The sequence below is a fragment of the Schistocerca americana genome, chromosome 1, assembly GCF_021461395.2.
Source record: "Schistocerca americana isolate TAMUIC-IGC-003095 chromosome 1, iqSchAmer2.1, whole genome shotgun sequence".
In the NCBI taxonomy this organism is placed as follows: domain Eukaryota; kingdom Metazoa; phylum Arthropoda; class Insecta; order Orthoptera; family Acrididae; genus Schistocerca; species Schistocerca americana.
The window spans coordinates 1,242,487,358-1,242,513,779 of NC_060119.1; the positions used below are offsets into that span (position 1 = coordinate 1,242,487,358).

Here is a 26,422-nt window from a genome sequence, read left to right on the forward strand (position 1 = left end):
ATCTGCCAGAAAGTTTCATATCAGTGCACACTCCGCTGCAGAGTACACAGCAGAAACAGGGTCATACCTCCAACAACAGCTTGTTACAACTACAAATGTTGACAATGGAAAGGTGATTGATGTGGCTATTACGTCAAAATACTGTCACTGTACAAATGAACTGAGCAACCAACATAGTGATAAGTGTACAGCAAATTACTCAGGCAACAGTGGTGGTATGGAAGTTGCTGGAGTAAAGACAATATCTGATCACATTTATCAGTGGTATGATGTATATTATTTACATTATTTGGGGAACAGTGATTCAAAAGCCTTTAGGCATGTTATGAAAAGTAAACCATATGGAAATGTTGAGATACAGAAGCTTGATAGTATGAGGCATGTTCAGAAAAGAATGGGAGCTAGACTTACATGTCGAAAGACGACAATGAAAGGAAAAATGCTAAGTGATGGAAAAATATTGGATGGTAAAGGGAGGCTGACTGATGCTGCAATAGACTATATTCAGAACTGTTATGGTCTAGCAATCAGGCAAACAACAGATGATGTGTAAGCTATGAGGAAAGCTGTATGGGCACTGTTTTTCCTCATTGCCTCTGCAAATGAGCATCCTACTCATGGGTTATGTCCTGATGATCAGAACAGTTGGTGTAAATATAATTGGGAAAAAACAACAGTAGAGAATTACAGTCATCACCACAGTTTACTAGTGGCTCTAATGGAGGAAATTAAACCAGTCTTCAGGGATCTGTTTGATGTAAACCTCCTGAAGAACACAAAACCCAAATGAAACTTTGACAGTGTAACATGGCATCATCTCCCAAAAACAGTGTTTGTGGGTTTTAACACACTTCATTTTGGTGTATATGATGCTGTCGCATCATTTAACCAAGGTCACAAAATTCCAGGTTCTTGAGCTACTGGGAATTCCTGTTGGCTCCCAGATGGTGAGTGTCAAGTAGGTCTTAGATCGGGCTAGGATACGAGATGCAGACAGCTCTCTCAAAAGTTTAGTAAAGGAGGCACAGATGATGAAAAGAGGTGCTGTGAAAAGATTTTGGAAAGCATTCAAAGATGAAGACTGTAGCTGCACACCGGTGCTATTTCAACTTTGAAGTAAATTTCCTGACAGTTTCATTTCCACTTTTAATGTAACTTTTCTCAGATTTTTACTGAAAATAGAACTGTCAAATTTTCTGTGAGTGATTGGACAGATAATGTGAAATGTACTGAAATGGTATTATGCTCATTACCTGCAAAACAAAAAATTACAGGCAATAATACGAAAAGTGTAGCTCCTAGAGTGAAAAATTTAATATTCGAGTCTTTGATCAAGATTTTACAGTATCATTGTTTCAACATTGACAGGACACATAGTGACAGAATTAACTCTCTAACTAATATAGATTCTGAGAAAAGATACCTTATATCACATACAATTTTACATTGTGAAGCTGTCATTTCCATGTCCCCCTAACTCAAGCCCAAGCACAGCTCACATGGCACTAATGCTGCAAGCATCCCATACCCAAGCTCCATCTGTTGTTATCCATTCACACCATTTTCCTTATGCTCACAGCTTCTCTGTATTGCTTTTTGTTTCTCTGATTTCATGTACATATCTCATATTTGGCATGCTTTGAACTGACTTCTACACGATGCTGCCATTGCATGGATGTTTCTGATATTATCGAGGCAGTCTCCAAGGACAACATTCACTTGTCCAAAAACAATGCACATACGTGTGGCACTTTAATTTTTATATGTTTCTCACCATGGTTGCAGTGCTGATATAAGAGTGCAATCAAGGGCTCTCTAAGTGCAACGGCACATCTCAGTCCTCAAAAATGGTTAATTCAAATATTTTGTTGGATAAGAAATGTTCAAAATGCATTGTGAAAGGTATATTTTGCATGAATTACAGACTACAAGAAAAGTGTGTGTATGTTAATTTAAAGCTCATAAAATGGAAAACGTTAGTTGTAATAAAAAGGACAAATGTATATCCACTACAAAGAAAAGAGATGATAAAAATGATTTCCTGTTAAGAAGTGATTTCACATTTAAAAAATGTTACTGAGCCAGATCAAAAGATTGATCTGCAATCCAGAATTTGATCCCACCAGTTAAACAAATATTTTAAAAACATGCTGAATGTGAAAAAGAACACACCCAAAAATGGTACTGAAACAAAAGTACTGACAACTGCAGAGGTGTTTAATCCATGTGAGCATGAAATCCACAGCAGCAGTGAGGAAGAAATCTTAAGTGAACATGGAATCTGATTAGAGAAGGGAAAACTGTGTGCACAACCTCCAGGCTGGTAGTTCATGGTGTTATTCACATAAGATCGGTAAGTGATTCTTACGTCAATACCAAACAGGACTATCGAAGGATGTTTAACATATACAGAAGAGGGCAGTACAAATGGTTACATATTTGTTTAACCCATGGGAGAATATCACAGAAATGCTGAAGAAAAGAACCTGAACTTGCAGACACCCGTAGACAGATGCAATTTGTAATGTGAAAGAGTACTTACAAAATGATGTAAACAGATAGATAAAAAAGACCTACTCACCAAGGGGCAGCAGCAGAGAACACACACACACACACACACACACACACACACACACACACACACACACACACAAAGGGATTAACTTTTACAAGCTTTTTGAGCCAGTGGATTCTTCTTCTGGCAGAAGAGTTGAAGGGGAAGGAAGAGGGGTGACGGAAAAGGACTGGAGAGGTTTAGGAAAAGGGGTACAGTTCAGAAAATTCACCCAGAACTCTGTGTCAGGGGAGACTTACTGGACAGGATGAGAAGGAAAGACTGGAGAAGCAAAGATGGAAATAAAATAAAGATTCTGGAGTGGAATTAAAATTCAAAGTGAAAGGATTGAATGATACAATTCACTGATGACATTACTATAACGAGTGAAAGTGAGGAATAATTACATGATCTCCTGAATGGAATGAACAGTCGACTGAGAACAGAATGTGGATTGAGAGAAAATCAAAGAGAGACAAAAGTAATGAGTATGTAGCAGAAAAGAGAACGGTGAGAAATGTAACATCAGGATTGATGGTCATGAAGTAGATGAAGTTAAGGAATCTACTACCTAGGCAGCAAAATAACCAACGACGGACAGAGCAAGGAGAACATCAAAGGCAAGATAGCACTGGTAAAAAGCACAGTCCTGGGTAAGAGAAGTCTACTAGTATCAAACACAGGCCTTAATTAGAGGAAGAAATTTCTGAGAATATACATTTGGAGAACAGCATTGTATAGCGGTGAAAAATGGACTGTGGGAAAACCAAAAAAGAAGAGAATTGAAGCATATGAGATGTGGTGCTACAGACGAATGTTGAAAATTAGGTGAACTGATAAGGTAAGGTTAAGGAGGTTCTGCACAGAATCAGAAAGGAAAGCAATATGTGGAAAACACTGACAAGGAGAAGGGACAGGATATAGGACATCTGTTGAGACATCAGGGAATGACTTCTGTGGTGCTAGAGGGAGCTGGGGGGCAAAAACTGTAGGAGACAGAGACTGCAATACATCCAGCAAATAATTGAGGATGTAGGCTGCATGTGTTACTCTGAGATGAAAAGGTTGGCACAGGAGATGGATTCGTGGCCGGTCACATCAAACCAGTCAGAAGACTAAAAAAAATAAATTATTCTAGGTACAGAAATCTCTAGTGCCAAAAGGTGACAGCTACACAAAGAGCTTATCAACACCTTTTGGTCACACATGGTCACACAATTCCATGCCACGTGTCGCCAAACAAAAGGGTTAAGAGCAAAGCAACTTTTCTACAAATATTTACATGGAGCACACTATAGAGTGTGAATCTAGCATTAAGCCACATGCCTGCCAGGTAGAAACAACAGTTGGTGATAGTTCACAGTTGAGAGCTTATACAGAAGTGACACAGGTGTGTGGCACTAGGTGCCTGCCCCCTGTAGACTCCTGCATTGTTGACCTAGCAACTACTTTCTTGATACAAATGAATATAACCTGTGTTATGTGACGATTGTGGAGATTAAGTTAAATAACTTACACTGTCTACATTTCGTCCCAACTGAGTCAATTATAAAGACATGTTTGTCACCCCTTGCCTACAGTGTCTCCCTGTGATTACTTGTCACTACAAATCTTTTATGTTTTAATTCAGAGGTCCCAACAGATTTTACAGTCCCTGTAATGTGGGCTTTCACCATACATTATTTACTGATTATAATGCACAATGTTGATAAAAAGTATTGTACTCAGCTAACTATTAGATAATTTTCGCACTCTTAAGTAAATACATACCCAAAATTGGTGCACCTCCATCTTCCGGAGAAGTCCACTGTAGTTTAATGCTGTGATGGTCAGAACCAATAACTTCCAGTAAGGGAACTTCAGGAGGCAAAATTATAATGATCTTGTAACTTATTTTATCTTCACCGAACAAGTTTCTTGCATAGCATGAGTAGTTTCCCTCATTCTCCTTCTTCAAATCTAGCAAACAGACATGCAGCAAACATTTAGTTTTGGCTTACAAGATTAAAAGGAAAGAAAGAAGCAACTGACTACACTTTAGGCAATGCCTATAGCAGAACAAAATTAACTCTCAATTGTTAATAAGTGCCACCCCCAAACACCATTGCAGAAAGGAAGAAGAGTATATATACCACAGCGGTGGAGCTTTTGTCAGCTGGTAGGATTATAAGGTCAAGATCACTTTGTAGGTGGTGGGCTGCGATTCTTTCTCTGGGTGAAGGGTTAGCTAGCATATTGGGGGATTTTGGGAATGTTGGTGAGGCAAGGTTTGATGTTAAGAAATTCTGGCATGTTAACATTGGGGGAGGACCACATTTGGATTGAGTGAACTGAGTCAAGCAAGGTTCAACATTGGTCGACTCAGTTCATAAAGGCTTCTTCACCACTGTGGTTTTGAACCACAAAAATTACCTGGTGGAAGGACTGTGCCAGCTGTCAGATTCGTCCACCCAAAAACCCTGCCACAGTGACCCCATTCCAGAAATCCAACAGGATCGCCGGTCTATCCTCAAATCCTTAGGCCCATCCCAGAACCTCTCCCGAGTCCCTCTCTCCCATCACCTCTACCAATCCCTGCACTCCTACCCCCTACATGCTTCCTAAAGTCCATGAACCCAACCACCCAGGATGCCCCATTGTGGCCAGTTACTGGGCCTCCTGTGCCGCCCCCCCCCCCCCCCCCTGTGAAAGAATCTCTGCTCTTGTAGACCAACACCTTCGGCGTGTTGCCTAAAACTTACCCTATTATAGAAATGCACCAACTATTTCCTCCATCAGCTCTCCATAGTTCCTGCCCCTGTTCGTCACTATTGATGCCACCTTCCTTGACACTAACATCTACAATGCCTGTGTCCTTGCCACTGCTGTACTCTACCTTTCCCAATGCCCAATGGATTCCAAACCTACAGCCTCATTCTTGTTCACCATGACCATCTATATCCTCACCCACAATTACTTCACCTTTGAAGGCATCACCTACAAACAAATCCCTGGTATAACAATGGACACCTGCATGGCACCATCCTATGCCAACCTATTCATGGGGCATCTAGAGAAATCCTTCCTAACTATCCAGAATCCTAAACCCTCTCACCTTGTTCAGGTTCATTGATGACATCTTCATGATCTGGATCGAAGGTGAGGACACTATCCACAGTCCTTCACAATCTCATCATCTTCTCCCCTATTCATTTCACCTGGTCCTCTCAAGACAAACCACCTTGCTTGATGTCGATCTACACCTCTGAAGTGGGAACATCAACTCCTCCATCCATATCAAACCTACCAACCACCAGCAATATCTCCACTATGACACCTGCTGCTCTATCTATATCACCATCTGTGCTGAATGATTGCTGTCTCTGCATGATCTCCCAAAGCAATGATGTTATCAACATTGCTAGGCGGCAATGTTACTAAGTTCTTACACAGTCTACAACACTAGTTACTGCCCACTGTGGACTTCTAGACTGAGCCACACACAACTGATTTCAGCAAAGTGCACGGGCCTGAAAATGGCATTGACGCAACACCAAAACTAGTAGTAAAGTAAATAAAAAACCTGAAGTACAGCTGGAGAAATTTCATTTTTAATAAAAATTATACCAGCTGTGTCCCACCTTCATCCAGTTTAAATATGGATATATGAAGATTAATGGTTTCTAGCTGACTCCGTCTTTTCCCTCCCCCCTCTATTCATTAAAATTTCATTCTCCTTGTATTCACACGAACATTTTGCCAAAAACATTACAATGAGAGATTTCCTTGGAAGAGTTTGCATTCCACTGTGTTGGCTGTAATTACATCACTTGAATTTTTCTCTATTCAGTCTGCTGTTTATCTCTTAGTTACAGTATTTATGTTTAGTAAATGACTGTGTAAATTTGTCACTTTGTTTCTCCAGAAACTTACACAATGCCAAATTTGTGAAATCAGAGGCATTTTACTAGCTGTTAAACTGCATTTGTTTCACATTGCTTACCTTAATTTGCACTGTTGGAAATTACGGTAACTACTACAGAAACCAGCATGATGTCATTAATACATTATCATCTTACTAGTCTTCACAAATTTGGTTAAAGTTCCATAAATGTTGGAACTGTGATAGTTGCTGTGGATATTGATTCATTGTACCTAATTGGTTCTGAAAGACTATTGCTTCAAGATAGGAATTTCATTATTTATGAAACATAAGGAATAAGCAAAAATAGAAATGAAATGGAATAAATCTTGAAGAAAGTTAATTACTTACTTGCAATGAGAAGAGAGTTCTTGGATATTCTAAATCTGGAGTCAGTTTTCAGAATCTCCTTCCCATGCTGCCACCAAACATTTGGTGTTGGGTTGCCAATAGAAATGCATGCAAGTGCCACATGAGAGTCTAGAGCCTCATGTAAAACTTGGGAAAATGATGCAATTCGAGCAGGAGCTGAAAATGATTGTAAGATTAATATTGTAGCATAAATATACTTTAGATAAATATATTCCACAGTAAAGGTGAAAGCAACAACAGGAACTTCAAAATTATAAAAGCTGCACATCATGTCAAAGACTACAGTTTGGTCTTACTGTTTGATGTGGCTTGATACAATTTTTCAACCTCAAACTTTGTCCTTGTACTGTGCCAAATTTCAACATAGGAGGTTAACTCTATGGCAGTAGGTACAAAACATACCACAATATTAATACGACAGATGCTGCAAATTTGTGCAACTCTCAAATATGTTTATTTATTTCAACAGGAAGTCATCATTTTAAAGTAAGAGTCATTTGGGTCTACTAAAGTCTACATTTGTCTGTTCCTTTCTACATTCCTTCTTGAAATTTTAAATGTTCAGTGCAGATTCTAAGACACAAACTGTAAAAAATACTGTTCAATCTGCCTTTTGATTCTGGACATTATGTTCCTATATATGCAAGTTATTTTTATAGCTTGCTTATGTGGAAACTATTAAACGCAATACTGTGTTAAATATTGTTCTCTTGGGTTAGTTTATAGCACTAACAAATGCGTAACAGAAATAAATACAGTAGTATTTTACAGAAATTATGCAATTAAGAGGGGCTTTGGATATGTAAAATAAGGGAAGGCAACCACTCACCTACAACTAAGGACCAGAAAAGTTCACATTGTGCAATAACCGCAAAATACATGTTATTTTGCCTCAAAATGCAAAATTACTTAATAGATGCTATTTCACACTGAATTGTATCCAGATGAACCGTTTTATCAGAGATAGTTTGAAATAGCTATATTTTCTGCATATAAATACAAAAAATGTAACCAGCTTTTGGTTACTGTTATCGCACATCATCTGGCGAAGCCCAGTTTGGAAAGATAATGTGCATAAGAACCTGTTTGCAAAATAAAAAGTACATGAATGCAAGGATGTATGAACGCGCACAATGCTCTGCTGCCATGTCAATTGTGGGCAGTTGAAGGGAGATACAAGCCAGTTAATGCAATGTAGTACTCAGACATGCAACCTATTATTTTATAACAGAGAAAAGCGTATGTTTGTTTCTTAGCTAAAGTTCAAATGTTTGAATAATGTAGACAATTTTAACATGTTAAATTAGGTGACAGATGTTTTGAACTGTGCCTGCATCATATGATGGGGGGGAAGAAGAATGGGAGTGAAGGCAGTAGACAATCTGGACAGAAGAGAGAAGGGGAAAGGTAAGATGAGGGAGTCGAAAACATGTTAGTGAAGGTTTAGGCAGTGGAACTGCGAGAGCACAGGTTAAGTTGGAGAGACAATTGCCACTTGCTTAGTTCAAAGATACTTGTTCTAGAAGGGATTGTCAAAATGGCTCATGTAGTGCAGCAACTGTTGAAGCATTTGTGTTGTGGTGCATAGAATGTTTGGCTACTGGGTGGTCAAGTTCACGGTTTGCCACAGTTTGGCAGTGGCCATTGTTGCAAGTAGACAGTTCATTACTTGTCATGACCACATAGAATGTTGTGCAGTAATTGTAGCATAGCTAATATATACGATGGCTACTTCCAGACGTGGCCCTGCCTTTTATTGGGTAACAAAAGCCTGTGACTAGACTGCAGTAGGAGGTGGTGGGTGGGTGTATGGGACTGGTCTTGCACCCTCATCAATCACAAGGAAATGACCCATGAGGTGCAGGATTGGAACAGGGATGGGCAAGAATATTCTGTAGGTTGGGTAGGCAGGAGAACACCACGCTGTGTGATGCTTGTAGGATTTTGTGCAGTATATCGCTCATCTCAAGGCACAATGAGAAGTACTTGAAGCCCTGGTGACGAATGCGATTGAGCTTTTCAAGGCCAGCATTATCCTGGGTGATCTGAGGAGAGCTGGTTGGTGGCTGGTTAACAGGGTTAATTGTATCAGAGGAGGACGTGGCACAGGAAACCTTTTTATGAATTAACTATGTAGGATATTACAAATCAATAACAGCTATCAATAACTTCTGTTCTCCACTGCAGATGTTGCATCCACAGGTGGTGAGGCTACATGGAAGAGCTGTCAAAGTGGAGGTACTGTTGGTGGTTGGTGGACTTGATGTGACCAGACATATTTATAGAGCCTACTCATAGGTGGAGATCGACATCTAGGAACGTGCCCTGCTGAGCAGAGGAGGTTCAGGTGAAGTGGATTTCGGAATTGGTGCTGAGGTTACGTCCTTGCCATGAGTCCAGATTATGAAAATGCTATCAGTGAATCTGAAACAGTCAAGGGGTTTTATGTGATGACTGGAAAGGAATTAGTCCTCCAGATGGCCCATGAATAAGATAGTTTAGGACGGTGCCATGTGAGTACCCACTGTAGTACCACGGATTTGTTTACAGATTCAGCCATCAGAAGTGAAATAATTATGGGTCAGGATGAAGTTAGGAGGATTAGGAAAGACATGGAGGTTATTGGTGAGCTATGATGTCACATCCACAGGGACCAACATGGAGTATGGTGGTAACAGGATATGAACTGCGGAAAGGTGATGGAGAATGGGTAGTGTCTTAAAAGTAGGAAAGTAAGTTAAAGACAGTACTTTGGAGGTGTTGCTTAACAAAGACATAGGTTTGTCCTGTGGAAGCACTGTACCCTGTCAGAATGGGACAACCATTAGGGAAACCAATTGGGTTGGATTTGTGGAGTTTGGATGCAGGTATAAGGTGCAAGTGTGAGGGTTGCTGGCATAAGGAGAGAAATGGATTCAGGTATCAGGATTTGGGGTGGAACTAAGGCTTTGAGGAGCTGCTGGAGGTCCTGTTAGGCTTCTGGGATGAGATCATGGTTGTGTTTCATGGCCACTGTGGTGCAGCCTTTGTCTATGGGAAGAATAATGAGGCTTGGATTGTTTTCAGGTTATGGATATATGACTGATGCTGGACTCACTGGGGAAAGATATGGGAGGTGAGACCAGGTTAGAAGTGACAAATTCCTGCAAGATTACAAGGGGATGACTGGGTAGGATGGGAAGAGGTTCATGGTTGGAGGGAGGTGTGTGGCTCTGGTTGGCACATGTGAGTCTAACATCCTGACTGCATCCAGCTGCCCCACTCCCCACCTCATCTCTGTATGCTCCCTGCAGCACTTTACTGTCCCCCAGCCCTACCCTGGTACCTCTCCCCCTCTCAGCCTTCTCCTTACCCCCACCCAGTAGCCTCTCCCACAATGTGCTGTGGCTCACAGTCCAGCTCCAGCTGCCAGAGACTGTGGTCATGTGTGTGTGTGTGTGTGTGTGTGTGTGTGTGCTGTGCAAGTGCATGCACCTGGTGCACACACCTGTATCACCTGGTGCATGCACCTGTAGGGTACTAGGTACCTTGCCTCTTCTTTTTTTTTGACGAAGGCCTTGTTGACCTTACTTTCAAACAGTCTTTTTGTGGTGCCTTTTTGTGACTCAGCATCTCGGTTATATGGTGAGTACCAACTATCCTTTTCATTTTGTTGTTAATTTCAATAGATATGCAGGTAACAGAAATTTCTTTTTATTTCTTGTGTTGTATGTGTGGTTAAAATGGTTCTCCTCAGGTAATTTTTGTCTATTGTGAAGAAAGAGTAGGCACATTTCACAGATCTTACAAACCCTGTTTTTCATTATGGCTGGTTGCTTAACTTTTGAATTGAAGAAATGTTTATCTAACGTCTGTGGGACAGAAAGAAACCCAAACAATGCCTCTGCCTTTAAAATACTGCTTATCCTATCTGAAGTTTTATCTATAAAAGGTAAGCTACACCAATACCTTTATGATCTATTTAAGTTGTTAACTGGCTAGGTTTTTTTTTATCAACAATGCTGGAATCAAATTTATATCTGTGGCCACTGTTATTGTCGTATTTAGTTCCTTGTCATAGACTTCTTGGAACAAGGGTAGAGGAAGGAGACAGTTGATTATTTGGCGGAATGCTGCATGTTTGTAGGCTACACGATGTTGAGAGGAAGCTAGGTTGAACGTGTTAGTAAAGGAGTCTTCGATAAATTGTAAATTTATGGTTGCCGTATTCTATCTGTAAGCTGATGTCTGGGAAATTAATAGTGGTATCCCTAACTTCAACCTGACCTTTATGTTAGTATTCATATTTTACAAGTACTTTTGGAGACCAGAATGAGATTTTCATTCTGCAGCGGAGTGTGCGCTGATATGAAACTTCCTGGCAGATTAACACTGTGTGCCGGACCGAGGCTCTAACTCGGGACCTTTGCCTTCCGCGGGCAAGTGCTCTATCAACCGAGCTACCCAAGCACAACTCACGCCCCATCCTCACAGCCTTACTTCTGCCAGTACCTCGTCTTCCAGAAGCTCTCCTGCAAACCTTGCAGAACTAGCACTCCTGAAAGAAAGGATATTACGGAGACTTGGCTTAGCCACAGCCTAGGGGATGTTTCCAGAATGAGATTTTCACTCTGCAGCGGAGTGTGCGCTGATATGAAACTTCCTGGCAGATTAAAACTGAGCACTTGCCCGTGAAAGGCAAAGGTCCCGAGTTCGAGTCTCAGTCTGGCTCACAGTTTTAATCTGCCAGGAAGTTTCACTTTTGGAGTTGTCTAGTGGAACCTTTCCATGTACAGAGAATATCATAGACATGTCTATACCAATACACAACATGCTTTCCCAATGGTTCACTCTTAAGAAAATCAGTCTCTCACTTGTACATGAATATTTCTGCTACCAGGGTAGACAAGGGTGAGGTCACTGCCAGAACACCTGCTCCCTTGAAAGCAGAAACAATTTTGATTTCAACAACACTCCACTGTATTAAGTATGTTCAGCTGTTCTTCCAAATTGATGATGAGTAAATTGCTTGAGTGTGACACAACAAACAGTTTCTGAGATCATTTATAATACTTTTCCCTGTCAAAAGCCGGCCGGTGTGGCCAAGCGGTTCTAGGCGTGTCAGTCTGGAACTGCGCGACTGCAACGGTCGCAGGTTCGAATCCTGCTTCGGGCATGGATGTGTGTGATGCCCTTAAGTTAGTTAGGTTTAAGTAGTTCTAAGTTCTAGGGGACTGATGACCTCAGATGTTAAGCCCCATAGTGCCCAGAGCCATTTGAACTATTTTGAACCCTGTCAAAAGAAGAAGCTGAAACAGTTTCTGTCTTTAAAGGTGAGAACTCCAACCCAACAAAAACTCTCGTTTGCAGATGGCATTGTGAACTTATTAACATTAACCCTGACAGAACCAGAGGAAAAGTTACTATCATAAGACCACAAAACCCAAGTGTTTGACCATCTACAGATTAGATCTAGAATTAACTATACAGAAGAATATAGCTATGAAAGTACAATGTGCAGGAAAAATTTGGCAAGCAGTTCAACTCTAATAGAGAAAGGACAATGAGTATCTAATCATGAAGGAACTTAAAATTAGGATTGAAAGAAGTAACATCAGGGGTGACTCCCATAAAAGTTTGCAGGTTTGTGCAAAACCAGGAATAATTTTTTTCAACTGTGTTTGCTCACTGAGCTTTCTATGCAAGTGGAGAAATAGCATGCCATTTATCCCTTTTGAAATGCTCGGGCTTTATGTGCTGAATGCACCTGAGTGGGAAGGAAATGTGCCGACGGCGAGTTGTGGTTGGATTGTGCTTGCAAATATGGACTCTGATGTCTCAGGGAGGTAATGGGGATACTGCTTGGCAACACTGTACTCATATACAGGCCTTAGGTGTATACAGATCTCACCTGAATCAGCCTGGCAACCGCAGAAACAGGGTCCGAAATCTTCCAAAGATAACCTAGAATGTCAGATCTTCAAACAAAGTGGGATTCTCACAGGGAAATATAGCGTTAAGAACAGTTTATATTTAGTAAACAAGTTAACAGTTCTTAGAATTCTGACAAACACATAATTAGCTTCTTCCGATGTATACTGCTTGTTCTTAAGCATTCCTGTGAACAATTGCAATAATATTGTGACACAATCATTGTATTTACATAACGTTAATCCAGAAGAACAGCTAATCATAATTAGTACAGTTGAATGTTGCTTAAATAAGAGTCATTTCCATTTTCAAGCAAGCTAATATAAGTGAGGAGATGGACTGGCAATGGCCTCATCCATATACCCCTTGGTAGCATAAATGTTCATGGACAAGTGGGAGACTGGTTTTCTTAAGAGTGAACCATTGGCAAAACTTGTTAAGAATTGGTATAGATATGTCAATGATATTCTCTGTATGTGGAAATGTTCCACTAGACAACTTCTGAAGTTCTTAGAAAATGTGAATCAGTGGCATACTAACATAAAGGTCATGCCACAGTTCAGTGTTTCCACCATTAATTTCCTAGACATCAACTTACAGAAAGAAAATAGCAAAAATAAATTAAAAATTTACTGAAAAGCCCAGGGTACCCTGCTATCCCTCTCCCTTCTTCCCCACCCCACTTGGTATTGCTGTTTCTACTGATGTGACACTGCTGCATTCTAGCCAGACATGCCAGAAATAGTGGTCATTTGAGTATGAGGTCTACTTGCTTACGTGAACGATGGTTGTCCTCCTTTCTGAAGGAGGCTTTGGCTGAAAGCTTAATGTGTAACAGTCTTTTTGTTGTGCTTATCTGCAACTGAATGTGTCATCTTTATGCTAAGCAGCAATTTATCTTTGGCACAGCAATGCAATCAGACAGAGAAGAATACAGCTGGGGTGCTATCAAGTCAAATACAACAAATGCAGCCACAGATGTGTTAGGAAAAAGGACGATGGTGCCTAGGAAGCCCTGAATGACACCAGAAACATGGGAATTCATTGACAAAAGTAACAGACTAAAGGAAAAGAGTCATGATCAAGACAAAGCAATCAAAAACATGACAACAACAATGTGCCATTCACACAAAGAAAAGTGGTTTGGAAAAAGTAGCAAAGAAATGGAAGATGATTTTTAAATTTTGGAAACTGGTGAAGCGTACTCTATGATCAAAATTTTGCAGCACAAACAGAGAACCAGGAGTACCATAGTAAGAGGTAAAACATGTAAGTCATACATGGAAAGAATATATTGTAGACATGTACAGTGTGCTGAAACTGGAAGTCTGGCTGAATTTATTGAAGATGAAAAACTTAATTAATGAAAAAAATAAAGGAACATAAACAATGAAAAATTCTTCCTTGCACTAAATAGGTTAAAATTGAATAAAGCAATGAGTGTAGATGATATCTCCATAGAAATGCAACACAGTAGTGATAACATAAAAAGTAAATTGTTTACTGCAGTATCCAAGCAATATGAGGGGGATATAATAATACCTGACTTCACAAAAAGTAGAATTATTGCATTATGCAAGATGAAAAATTCAAAGGACTGTACAAATCAGACAATATTTTAGATGGCATAAGTTGATCACTGATAGTTGCAACGGGCTGGGCAAGGCAGATTTGCACACCTGCATTAATCAATAATGCAGTGCAGATCTGTAAATGATTCTACAGAATTGCTTCAGTGATAGTGGACTTTTATTGAGGTTGCCCTTGTTTCCACTCAGTGTTTCAGTGTGAACTGGTACTATTCAAAATGTTTGCCTGTTTTTGCGTGTATAGTCCTTCAGTGAGTCTCTTGTTGTTTATTGTGAGAATGAGTTCTTGCAGCACAGGAAAGACAAAGTTTGGAAAAGGTGTTCTGCTGAAAGCACAGTACATGAATTTGTATTCAGGCTATGAGATTACTTTGAAAGGGAGAGGCACAATAGTGGTCCTTTCATCCCAGCAGATATTGTGACTGACAGAGTGGTGGAATGATTGAAGATTTCTACTGTGACAGTGAAGAGAGTGATGTAGGAGATAGAGAGTGTGAATTTAGATGTAAGTCCTGTTCTTGTGATGCCTGGAAAGACAAGGAAGAAACAGTGGCATGTCAGAAATACTGACAACTTCAATGAAAGTGCAATTAGGTGGCATATATATGCATATTACAGCAGGAAGGAGTACCCTACAGCTAAAAAATTTTAGTTTCACTGTCAGAAAGTGGGCAGTGTGCCACTGTTTTAAAAACGTTGGCTCTGAGTGGAAAAAGTTTCTTGGGCAGAAAAGTGTTGATGAAGCGTGGAGACATCGTAGTGTGGAGATGTCATTTCTTCCTTGAGGTGCAGGGAATGAATCCAAAAAACATAATATGGAGTGATGAAACATGGTTGAACAGGTGTCTTGCAAGATCTGTCTCACGGACAGATGATACACGTCATGGAGTGATAAGTATGCCTTCAGGGAAGGGGGGCCAACTTATGCTTCCTTATGCTGACTCTATTAATGGTTTTGTGCCTGGTGCTACTTTTTGTTTCAAGAAAAGAAAACTGTAAACTACCATGAAGAAATGAAAGCTGAAACATTTCATGACTTGTTCGTTACTTATTTGCTACCAAATGTCAGTTCGGGTAGTACTTTTGCAATTGATAATGCACCACATCATTCTTTATAATTAAAAAGGCACCAACTGTATCCATAAGGAAGGATGAAATTTTGGCCTGGATGAAGGAAATAACATAGACTGTGAACAGAATAGGGAAGAAGCAGAACTTTTAGAATTGGTGAGGAAATACAAACCACAGAAAATGCAATATATAATTGGTCCATTAGCAGAGGACCATGGCCACCAAGTTCCACACCTTCCTCCATATCATTGCACTTCAACCCCACTGAACTTGTCTGGGCTCAAATTAAAGCACACGATGTGAAGCGAAATATGATGTTTATGCTATGAGACACAGAGAGACTGGCGAACAAGGTCGTTACACAAATAGCATCAGATAAATGCAAGAAGATCGTGAACCATGAGTGGAAAAAAATCAAATGAAGAAAAGGGCTAAGAGAAGAAACAATACCAAATACAGTTGTTTCTTTCTCAGATGTTTAGGACAGCAGTAAAGATTGTGACACCACTGTGATCACAACAAAAGAGTGTCGAACTGATTAAGATGATCTTGGAGTTGCTGTTCTTCTAAAAGTAAGGTCATAATCTGTTATTTCTCACATAACTTTCTTGGTCTTTGTGTTTACTTGTCAATGTTTACAAGATATTGTGAGTGCGCATGGTCCTCTCTTTGTCACTTGCAATAGGTAGGCCTGTATTTACAACAGTTTCATTGACAGCCATTTCGACATCACTGCACGAACAGTATTCTTCCCATTTGTTACACTTTCCTGCAGTGTCATCCCGAGTTCCCAGCAGTAAGACATTAGAAGTGACTACAGTATTGCAGCATACAAAGCCCGCTGATATAATGGGCTCTCCAAAATGCCTTTTGATCATGCTAACACTATTGTAATCATAAGGTGGTGAGCAAACACCATTTCAGTCTTTATTTTGAGACAACACGTCAATAGCATATGACTTCTTGGTTGGTTTATTTGTATAAATTAGTATTTAGATAAAAGTTATAACAAGGGCAATGTTTATTTGCAGCGCCACTCAATAAATCACGCTTCAATGTGGCACTTTGAGGGAGATTTTTTGAGTCTACCTCTTATCATAAGTTGCATTATAAGTAATAATAACACAGCAGAAAACAATTGCTACCATATGCAGTCAGCTGTGCTGAACATTGCAGTTGTTAGCTGACAACAGCACTATCAGGGATCTTCTTATGGCGACTGGACTATAGCCCTTCTGTCACAGGCATAAAAAATGTTACTATAAATAGTTAAAGAGAGGATTAAAAAGAAAACAGGTTGGAACTTACCCAATGATCAATTTGTTTTCAGATCAGGGAAAGGAACGAGGGAAGCGATATTGGCATTATGTCAAATTTTGGAAAGAAGATTAGAAGTTAACAGTAAAACGTATATAGCACATACTGACCTAGAAAATGCATTTCATATGGCTGATTTGAAGTTGTTATTTAAAGTAATGCACAAAGCAGAACTTGACTGAAAGGATATATGATTAATTTTGATTATTCCTGGGTACAAAAGCACTGAACTAGATATTGACAGCAGCAAGAAAATAGCAAAAATCAGAAGAGAGTGAGACAGGGGTACTCTCTATCACCCCATTTATTTAATATGTTCATCAAGGAGGCAATTACAACAATGAAAGAAAAGCCAACTGGACTCAAAACTATTGGCACGTATATTCACTGCATCAGTGACTGGCTCAGAGAAGGAACCGAATGAAACACTTAAGGTCTTAAATGAGAAGATAACAAAACTAAAAATAAATATCAAGAAGACAAAAGTCATGGTTATAGATAAGAAAGGAATTGAAGTTATGTTAGGTTTGGTTAGTTACCTGTTCCACAGATCAATTTGCACGATAGATTGTAATGATGTGGAATGAGTCATTTTAAATTCACATCGCAAATTAATTTGTACATATGTTTACATTCTGAACATTTCACAAAAGGAAAAGTTATAGATATATGAGTTAGTAATTGTTACCCACCACTTTTTACACACTGCAGTAGTAGAAATTCTTCTATTGAACAGAAGCTGTCAAGGAGAAACTTTCTCAGTTTGTTTTCAATTTTTTCTATGCTGCCTTTCAGGCATTTTATATCACTGGGTGAGTGATCAAAAATTTTTGCTGCAGATTGTGCATCCATTTTTTGGCTAGACAACTTTAATGTGGAGTAATGAATGTCTTTTTAATTCTGATGTTGAAATTATGTACATCATTCCTTTTGAACTGTAGTGGATTCTTTAGAAGAAACTTCATGAGGGAGTACATATACTGTGAAACAGTAGCCAGAATTACCAACTCCTTAAACAGATGTCTACAAAATGATCATGGGTGAGCATCACACAATCTTAGAGCATGTTTTTGTGCAATGACAAGTTTCTTTCTTAAAGATGAGTTATGTTGTTGTTGTGGTCGTCAGTCCTGAGACTGGTTTGATGCAGCTCTCCATGCTACTCTGTCCTGTGCAAGCTTCTTCATCTCCCAGTACCTACTGCAACCTACATCCTTTTGAATCTGCTTAGTGTATTCATCCCTTGGTCTCCCTCTACGATTTTTACCCTCCACGCTGCTCTCCGATACTAAATTGGTGATCCCTTGATGTCTCAGAACATGTCCTACCAACCGATCCCTTCTTCTAGACAAGGTGTGCCACAAATTTCTCTTCTCCCTAATTCTATTCAATCTACATCTACATCTACATTGATACTCCGCAAGCCACCCAACAGTGTGTGGCGGAGTCTGTTCCAGTCGCGTATGGTTCGCGGGAAGAATGACTGTCTGAAAGCCTCCGTGCACGCTCTAATCTCTCTAATTTTACATTCGTGATCTACTCGGGAGGTATAAGTAGGGGGAAGCAATATATTCGATACCTCATCCAGAAACGCACCCTCTCGAAACCTGGCGAGCAAGCTACACCGCGATGCAGAGCGCCTCTCTTGCAGAGTCTGCTACTTGAGTTTATTAAACATCTCCGTAACGCTATCACGGTTACCGAATAACCCTGTGACGAAACGCGCCGCTCTTCTTTGGATCTTCTCTATCTCCTCCGTCAGACCGATCTGGTACGGATCCCACACTGATGAGCAATACTCAAGTATAGGTCGAACGAGTGTTTTGTAAGCCACCTCCTTTGTTGATGGACTACATTTTCTAAGCACTCTCCCAATGAATCTCAACCTGGTACCCGCCTTACCAACAATTAATTTTATATGATCATTCCACTTCAAATCGTTCCGCACGCATACTCCCAGATATTTTACAGAAGTAACTGCTACCAGTGTTTGTTCCGCTATCATATAATCATACAATAAAGGATCCTACTTTCTATGTATTCGCAATACATTACATTTGTCTATGTTAAGGGTCAGTTGCCACTCCCTGCACCAAGTGCCTATCCGCTGCAGATCTTCCTGCATTTCGCTACAATTTTTTAATGCTGCAACTTCTCTGTATACTACAGCATCATCCGCGAAAAGCCGCATGGAACTTCCGACACTATCTACTAAGTCATTTATATATATTGTGAAAAGCAATGGTCCCATAACACTCCCCTGTGGCACGCCAGAGGTTACTTTAACGTCTGTAGACGTCTCTCCATTGATAACAACATGCTGTGTTCTGTTTGCTAAAAACTCTTCAATCCAGCCACACAGCTGGTCTGATATTTCGTAGGCTCTTACTTTGTTTATCAGGCGACAGTGCGGAACTGTATCGAACGCCTTCCGGAAGTCAAGAAAAATATCTACCTGGGAGCCTGTATCTAATATTTTTTGGGTCTCATGAACAAATAAGGCGAGTTGGGTCTCACACAATCACTGTTTCCGGAATCAATGTTGATTCCTACATAGTAGATTCTGGGTTTCCAGAAATGACATGATTAGTTATGTGATCTACCCATCTAATATTCAGCATTATTCTGTAGCACCATATTTTGAAACCTCCTATTCTCTTCTTGTCCAAACTATTTATCGTCCATGTTTCACTTCCATACATGGCTACACTCCAGACAAATACTCTCAGAAACAACTTCCTAACACTTAAATCTATATTCGATGTTAACAAATTTCTCTTCTTCAGAAACGCTTTCCTTGTCATTGCCAGTCTACATTTTATATACTCTCTACTTCGACCATCATTAGTTATTTTGCTCCCCAAATAGCAAAACTACTTTACTACTTTAAGTGTCTCATTTCCTAATCTAATTCCCTCAGCATCACCCGACTTAATTCGACTACATTCCATTATTCTCGTTTTGCTTCTGTTGATGTTCATCTTATATCCTCCTTTCAAGACACTATCCATTCCGTTCAACTGCTCTTCCAAGTTCTTTGCTGTCTCTGACAGAATTACAATGTCATTGGCAAACCTCAAAGTTTTTATTACTTCTCCATGGATTTTAATACCTACACCGAATTTTTCTTTAGTTTCTTTCACTGCTTGCTCAATATAAAGATTAAATAACATTGGGGATAGGCTACAACCCTGTCTCACTCCCTTCCAGCAGGATGTTATTCTATGTGTCATTATAGAACGCAAATATGCAAAATATGTTGACTTACTGATTTGTTTCTCCCCAAGATTTACAATGATTCTAAGTGCAAATTTGGTTGAACTAAGTTGATTTAGGTGTTCCAAAATGTGCTTTTCCCAATTTAAATTCTCTTCAAAATGCACACCTAAAATTTTTAAAGTTTCCACCGTATGTTACACTTATCATTAGTGTAGTACACCTAGATGTGCAGAACTGAATATGTTGTGTCTTTTAAAAATTGAGGGTGACATGATTCACAGAAAATCAGTCAAAGATACTTTTAAGAACTTTGTTGACCATTTCTTCTGTTTCTGTGTGTATACTTGGGTGGATTACAATACTAGCACCATCTACAAAAGGAACTAATTCTGCTTGTTGTATATTAGATGAAAAGATCATTTACATATATGAGGAACAATAATGGAACTAAGATCGAGCGTTGGGGAGCCCCATACATGATTTCTCCCCAGTCAGAATTACGTCCCCAGACTACACTGGTTGAATTACTAAGTACAACTTTCCGCTTTCTTTTGGTTAGATATGACATTATCCTGGGGTTGGGTATACTAGGAGAATACTGTGATTGACACTGTCAAATGGCTTAGATAGGTCACAGAAAATACCTACCAGTGCTACTTTATTACTTAATGCTTGTTAAAACTGGTGAGTGAACATGTAAATGGCATTCATAGTAGAGCAACCTTTCTTGAATCCAAACAGCAATTTGATGAAGATAATATTGTTCCTAAAGTGAAGTACTATTCTAGAATACATCACCTTCTCAAAAATTTTGGAAAATGATGTCAACACTGAAACAGGTTGATGTCAACACTGAAACAGGTTGGTAGTTATTGACATCCCTCTGATCCCCTTTCTTACAGAGGAATTTAACAACAACATATTTCAGTCTTTCTGGAAAAAGGCTTGAGTTAGTGATGCATTACATATTTTGGATAAGACTGGACTTGTTATATAGGAACAAATCTTTAGTATACCATTGGAAACACCATCAAAGACACTGTATAACTTCGTTAATTTCAGAAGGAGAAATTGGTGATACATTCATATGACTGAATTTGATGAGAGTTATTTTTTCAACATACTGTTGTGATTTATCTCTTGAACTGTTTGTCCCTATGCGTTCTACTGCATTTAAGAAATGATTATTAAATACATTTGCTGCCTGTGACTCATCATTTATAGCTCTTTCATTCACCTCAATAGTATTGTTATCCTGTTCCGTGGCTGGTTGTCCTATCTCTCTGTTCAATACATATGGCAAGGCTAGCATAAGAATAGGCAGTGAGAAATGTGAAAAAGTAACTGAATTTCAGTATCTCAGTAGCACTATGGAGGAAAACAATAGATGTCTCAAAGATATCAAGAGAGGAATAGCACTGGCCAAGAATGCCTTCCAAAATGATAACAACCTTCTGATGTACAAGCATGTAAGCATCCAAGCTAAGAAAAGATTTGTAAAGACTTTTGTATGGAATTTCTTGACATATGAATGTGAAATCTAGGATATCAGCAGTAGAAGAAAGCTCATCTTGAAGCTGCAGAAATGTGGTTATGGAGGAGAATTACAAGAACTAGATGCACTGACTAGAAAAATAAATGAAATGCTTCTACAAGAAATATGGGAGAAGAGATAACTACTAAAAGTTGTAAGCCATCCTGAAACAAAACTCGGTGAACACTCAAATTAGACTGGATGTGACATTCTTTTATGCAGCATCTTCAAAGCCAAGGTCACAGGGTAAAAATGTGGGGATCATCATTCTTTCACAGTTTATCTTCACTTTAGATGTATTTTATGTGAAAAGTAAAGTTACATAGTGAAGTTACATAGCTCTGCTTCTCTTAAATAGTTCCAGTTTTGTAGTTTACCTTTTGAGTTTGGTGCCTGTGTGATTGACCTTGTGCGATCTCCTTCACCCACAACTGTTGAGGCTGTAACCCAGGTCTCATAAGCCTCCAGTTCCTTAAGTCCTCGGATCTCATGTGTATTCATTGTGGGCCCCACTCGAAAACTCGTTGGCTGCAATGCAAAATTTAACTATTGATGTTGCTGCATCAAAGGGCAGAAAGTAATCAGGTATTTGACTTCCTGTCGCAAGCACACGAAAACTACAAAAGTATTCTCCAAAGAGTGCAATTGCCAATACACTGTGAGACACAAACTGAGAAACTCTTCCACTAAAAAGTAAATTTGTAAATACTTTGAAATATGCTATTATGTACATTTGATATAAAGGATAAAAATTAATCAACATTAAAGTTTCTCTTTGTTGAGATGTTCTGCTTTGATAGGTATCTACTTTCAGGTTCTATTCAGGCTGCCATTTCCCACTTCAACAAACCATATTTGTGAAAGTTGCCCATTTGTCAGCATCTAAACTCTGTAGCATGTTCAAATGACATGTTCTAGCCTTAGCAACGTAACATACATCTACTGCCATAAATTACCACACCTCTGCAGCCCTTTGCATAGGGAGAACATAAACTTCACTGTAAAGGTTTCAGAGGTTTAGTCATGAATGTTTGCTGTGTGGTTTGATAAAAGGAACTTGCGTTTCCAGAATGTCTTCAGGATTTTGTGAGATATGTTTAGTACATTAATTGTCCATAATGCCCCATATTTTCTGTAAAATGTACTGCTGACAGTAGGTTTATGTGGTATGAACACGACTGAGCGATAGAACACTTTGTATACATTGTTAGGTGAAACTTTGGCACATAAACTGGACAATAATAGTCATTGTGGCCCAGTTTCAGATTCAGCTCAATCAGTAGGTATGAGATCAATGGACTTATTCTCATAGTTCCCTTTAACAGTCTAGGTCTTAGTGACATCAGTTACACTAGATACAAAAAAAATTACATAATGAAGAAAATTAAAATTAACCTTTGAAAGATGGTGTTTCCTACTACAGTACACAGTGTACTGTGTGATGAGGCCATTAGGTTGTTTAGGTGGCAACCATGATACGAGTATCGAGTCGGACGTCAGAGTCAGGGTCTTTACAGCAGATGGTGGCCCTGGAACTGAAGAGTAAAGCAATGCAGTTAATACATTGGCATTTTCTTTAATATTTAGGCTGATGATTTACATTGAAATGAATTTACATGTGAAAGCTGTTAACAAGCAGAAAACATCCTAATAATGTCAAGGATGGTTATGGTCACAATATAACTTATCTCTTTTTGAACTCTCATTTAGTGTAATATTGTGTGCAAGTTAGAGAACTGAAACTGACTGTCTTGTTGCCTTATCTAGTCTACTATTTGGCTGCTTAAATACGCACTGTAGACTTGGGCAATGTCCAAATCTACCATTAACCTCCCTCCCCCCCACCCACCCACTCTCTCTCTCTCTCTCTCTCTCTCTCTCTCTCTCTCTCTCTCTCATCCTCTGTGCATTATTTCGTGGCTCTCCCACCAGGCTACTACTTTGATTTGAAAGTGACCTACCTGCAATCAACTTCTCTTTTTACTGATGCTATTGAAACTAAATGTGAAAACTTCAAGTAAAAAAAGACTGCAGGCCAATACCACCAATACTGGTGAACTATTGCATACTGAGCATGCATTTATTAGAGGAAACATTTGAAGTGACCTCCTCCTGCCTGAAAAATCAGTCTTTGATTACAGTTGCATTGCAGGCAACACACAGCCAAAAATGCTGGATGTATCTGTGCCCTCTGGCTGGCTGTTACTATGTCCAAACAGAGAATTGGTCACCAGCAGAAGCAATCACATTCAACAACAGAAAAAAGTTTAGAAGGTCAGGAGATAATGGTGGCTTACCTGACTGTCCACCTCACAGTGCATGCAGTGTGCATTAAGTTGAGTGATGTCAGGATACTAGTGACATCTTTTCCAAGTAATTAGGAAAATGTAATATACATTAACCCTTTGACTTCTGTGGACGTGTTAACTCGTCATGCCTCGCTGTTCTCCTGGCATGCCTGACGTGTATACGAGCTGCCTTGGGTCTTCCCTACAGCGCTAAGGACATGTTTACGTGTCCTGCACCACTGGCCTTCCCACTGCTCTGGACGAGTTTAGGCATGCTGAGTCACAGCTACCTAAGCGCTACAGACGTGTATATATGCAGAGACGTCTTTCTGCCATTCTCTTCAAGTAGCCGTTCAGTGGTCTGACTGTGTAGTTCAAGAGTGCACATATCTTTGTTGCTGTGTTCGCTCTTTGCAGAATTTGACTTAGATTTCTGTATTTTCATCAGTTTTCTTGTTTTCTACGTGAGAAATGTCACATCACAGTGGTTGCACAGAGAAAGAAATCCTGGATATGGTCACTAAGAGCGACAGTGAGTGTGAATTATCTGATGTTGCTAACAGTGATAAGTCTTCAACTGAATCTTGAAGCTGAAGAGGGGAGAGCAGAAATTACAGTCAGCAGTTCCTCTGAATCCGAGGAATCAAAAAGTGTCTGTGAAACTGTTGAGAAAAGAGTGCACTTAAGTGACACATTTGACTGGAAAGAAACCGATTTCCAGCCATTAAACCATTATTTCGTTGACTTGAGTTCAGGACATAAATGTCAATTAGATACTGACCCAAGCATTCTTTCATTTTTTGTGATATTTATGTCTCAAGAACTGTTGCAATTTATTGCAGACGAAACAAATCGGTTTTACATTTACACCAGAGAAAATACAACAGAATCTGTGACTTCTCGACAGTCAAAAAGGGAAAGATGCTGGATTTGAGGAAATGTATTGTTTTGTTGTTAAAATTAAGTTATTACTGGTCCAGAGATACACTTTTGAACACACCAGTTTTAAACAAAATTATGTCCCGAGACCGTTTTTGTCTACTTCTGAGAATGTTACACTTCGGTGATAACTCTGCGAGTACAGGAGGCCACAATCTACTTAAAATTAGGATGATTGTTGACAAAGTTCATAAGACGTTTCATAATTCACTTCGTCCACATCACAAGCTTTGTATAGATGAAAGTCTCTTGCTGTTCAAAGGACAATTATCTTTTAAGCAATTTATTCCAACCAAGCGAAGTAGATACGGAATAAAGACATTTGTACTATGTGACTCGCAAAAACAGAAATTGGGTTCCACAATTTGAGAAAAAGTGGCGATGTAGTGGCAACTCTTATGGGAGCATATTTGGAACAGGGTCATATTCTATATGTCGATAACTGGTACTTCAGCCTGGACCTGTTCCTCTGGCTTCACAACCATGGAACAGTCACATGTGGCACTGTTCATAAGAACAGGCACAACATGGCAAAACTGCAGAAGTAATTAAAACGAGGTGAAACTGACTTTAGGTCCACTGACAAGGTTCTTGCAATCAAGTACTGCGATAAGAGAGAGGTGCACATGTTGACCACAAGTCACACAGCACAAATGGCTGAAACAGAGAAGACTGACAGAAATACTTGCAAAAAAATAAAGAAACCGCAATTGATTGTAGATTACAATTCGAGTATGGGTGTTGATGACTGTTGTGACATTACTGAGCCCAAGAGTCTTTGTCTTTGTCTTTAAATACGTCTGCTTGTGTCTGTATATGTGTGGATGGATATGTGTGTGTGTGTGTGTGTGTGTGTGTGTGTGTGTGTGTGTGCGCGTGAGTGTATACCCGTCCTTTTTTCCCCCTAAGGTAAGTCTTTCCGCTCCCGGGATTGGAATGACTCCTTACCCTCTCCCTTAAAACCCACTTCCTTTCGTGTGGTTGTTTGTGTGTCTGTCGACCTGCCAGCACTTTCATTTGGTAAGTCAAATTATCTTTGTTTGTATATATCGTTCGGTAAGTCACCTCATCTTTGTTTTTTTATATATATATATATATACAAACAAAGATGATTTGACTTACCAAATGAAAGTGCTGGCAGGTCGACAGACACACAAACAACCACAAACATACACACAAAATTCAAGCTTTCGCAGCAAACTGTTGCCTCATAAGGAAAGAGGGAAGGAGAGGGGAAGACGAAAGGAAGTGGGTTTTAAGGGAGAGGGTAAGGAGTCATTCCAATCCCGGGAGCGGAAAGACTTACCTTAGGGGGAAAAAAGGACAGGTATACACTCGCACACACGCACATATCCATCCACACATACAGACACAAGCAGACATATTTAGAGACAAAGAGTTTGGGCAGAGATGTCAGTCGAGGCAGAAGTGTAGAGGCAAAGAAGTTGTTGAAAGACAGGTGAGGTATGAGTGGCGGCAACTTGAAATTAGCGGAGATTGAGGCCTGGCGGATGACGAGAAGAGAGGATATACTGAAGGGCAAGTTCCCATCTCCGGAGTTCGGATAGGTTGGTGTTGGTGGGAAGTATCCAGATAACACGGACGGCGTAACACTGTGCCAAGATGTGCTGGCTGTGCACCAAGGCATGTTTAGCCACAGGGTGATCCTCATTACCAACAAACACTGTCTGCCTGTGTCCATTCATGCGAATGGACAGTTTGTTGCTG

General features: G+C 39.7%; 1 protein-coding gene across 1 annotated transcript in view; it reads right to left on the bottom strand.

Moving 5' to 3' along the window:
• Window positions 1-26,422, bottom strand: part of LOC124598534 (Down syndrome cell adhesion molecule-like protein Dscam2) — a 394,502-nt gene that overhangs the window by 66,171 nt on the left and 301,909 nt on the right. The window contains exons 25-28 of the mRNA XM_047136007.1: window positions 22,863-23,002; window positions 21,845-21,995; window positions 6,807-6,983; window positions 4,325-4,513 (exon numbers count right to left, since the gene is read on the bottom strand). Coding sequence (XP_046991963.1) covers window positions 4,325-4,513; window positions 6,807-6,983; window positions 21,845-21,995; window positions 22,863-23,002 — 657 coding nt within the window. The remainder of the gene's footprint in view (window positions 1-4,324; window positions 4,514-6,806; window positions 6,984-21,844; window positions 21,996-22,862; window positions 23,003-26,422) is intronic.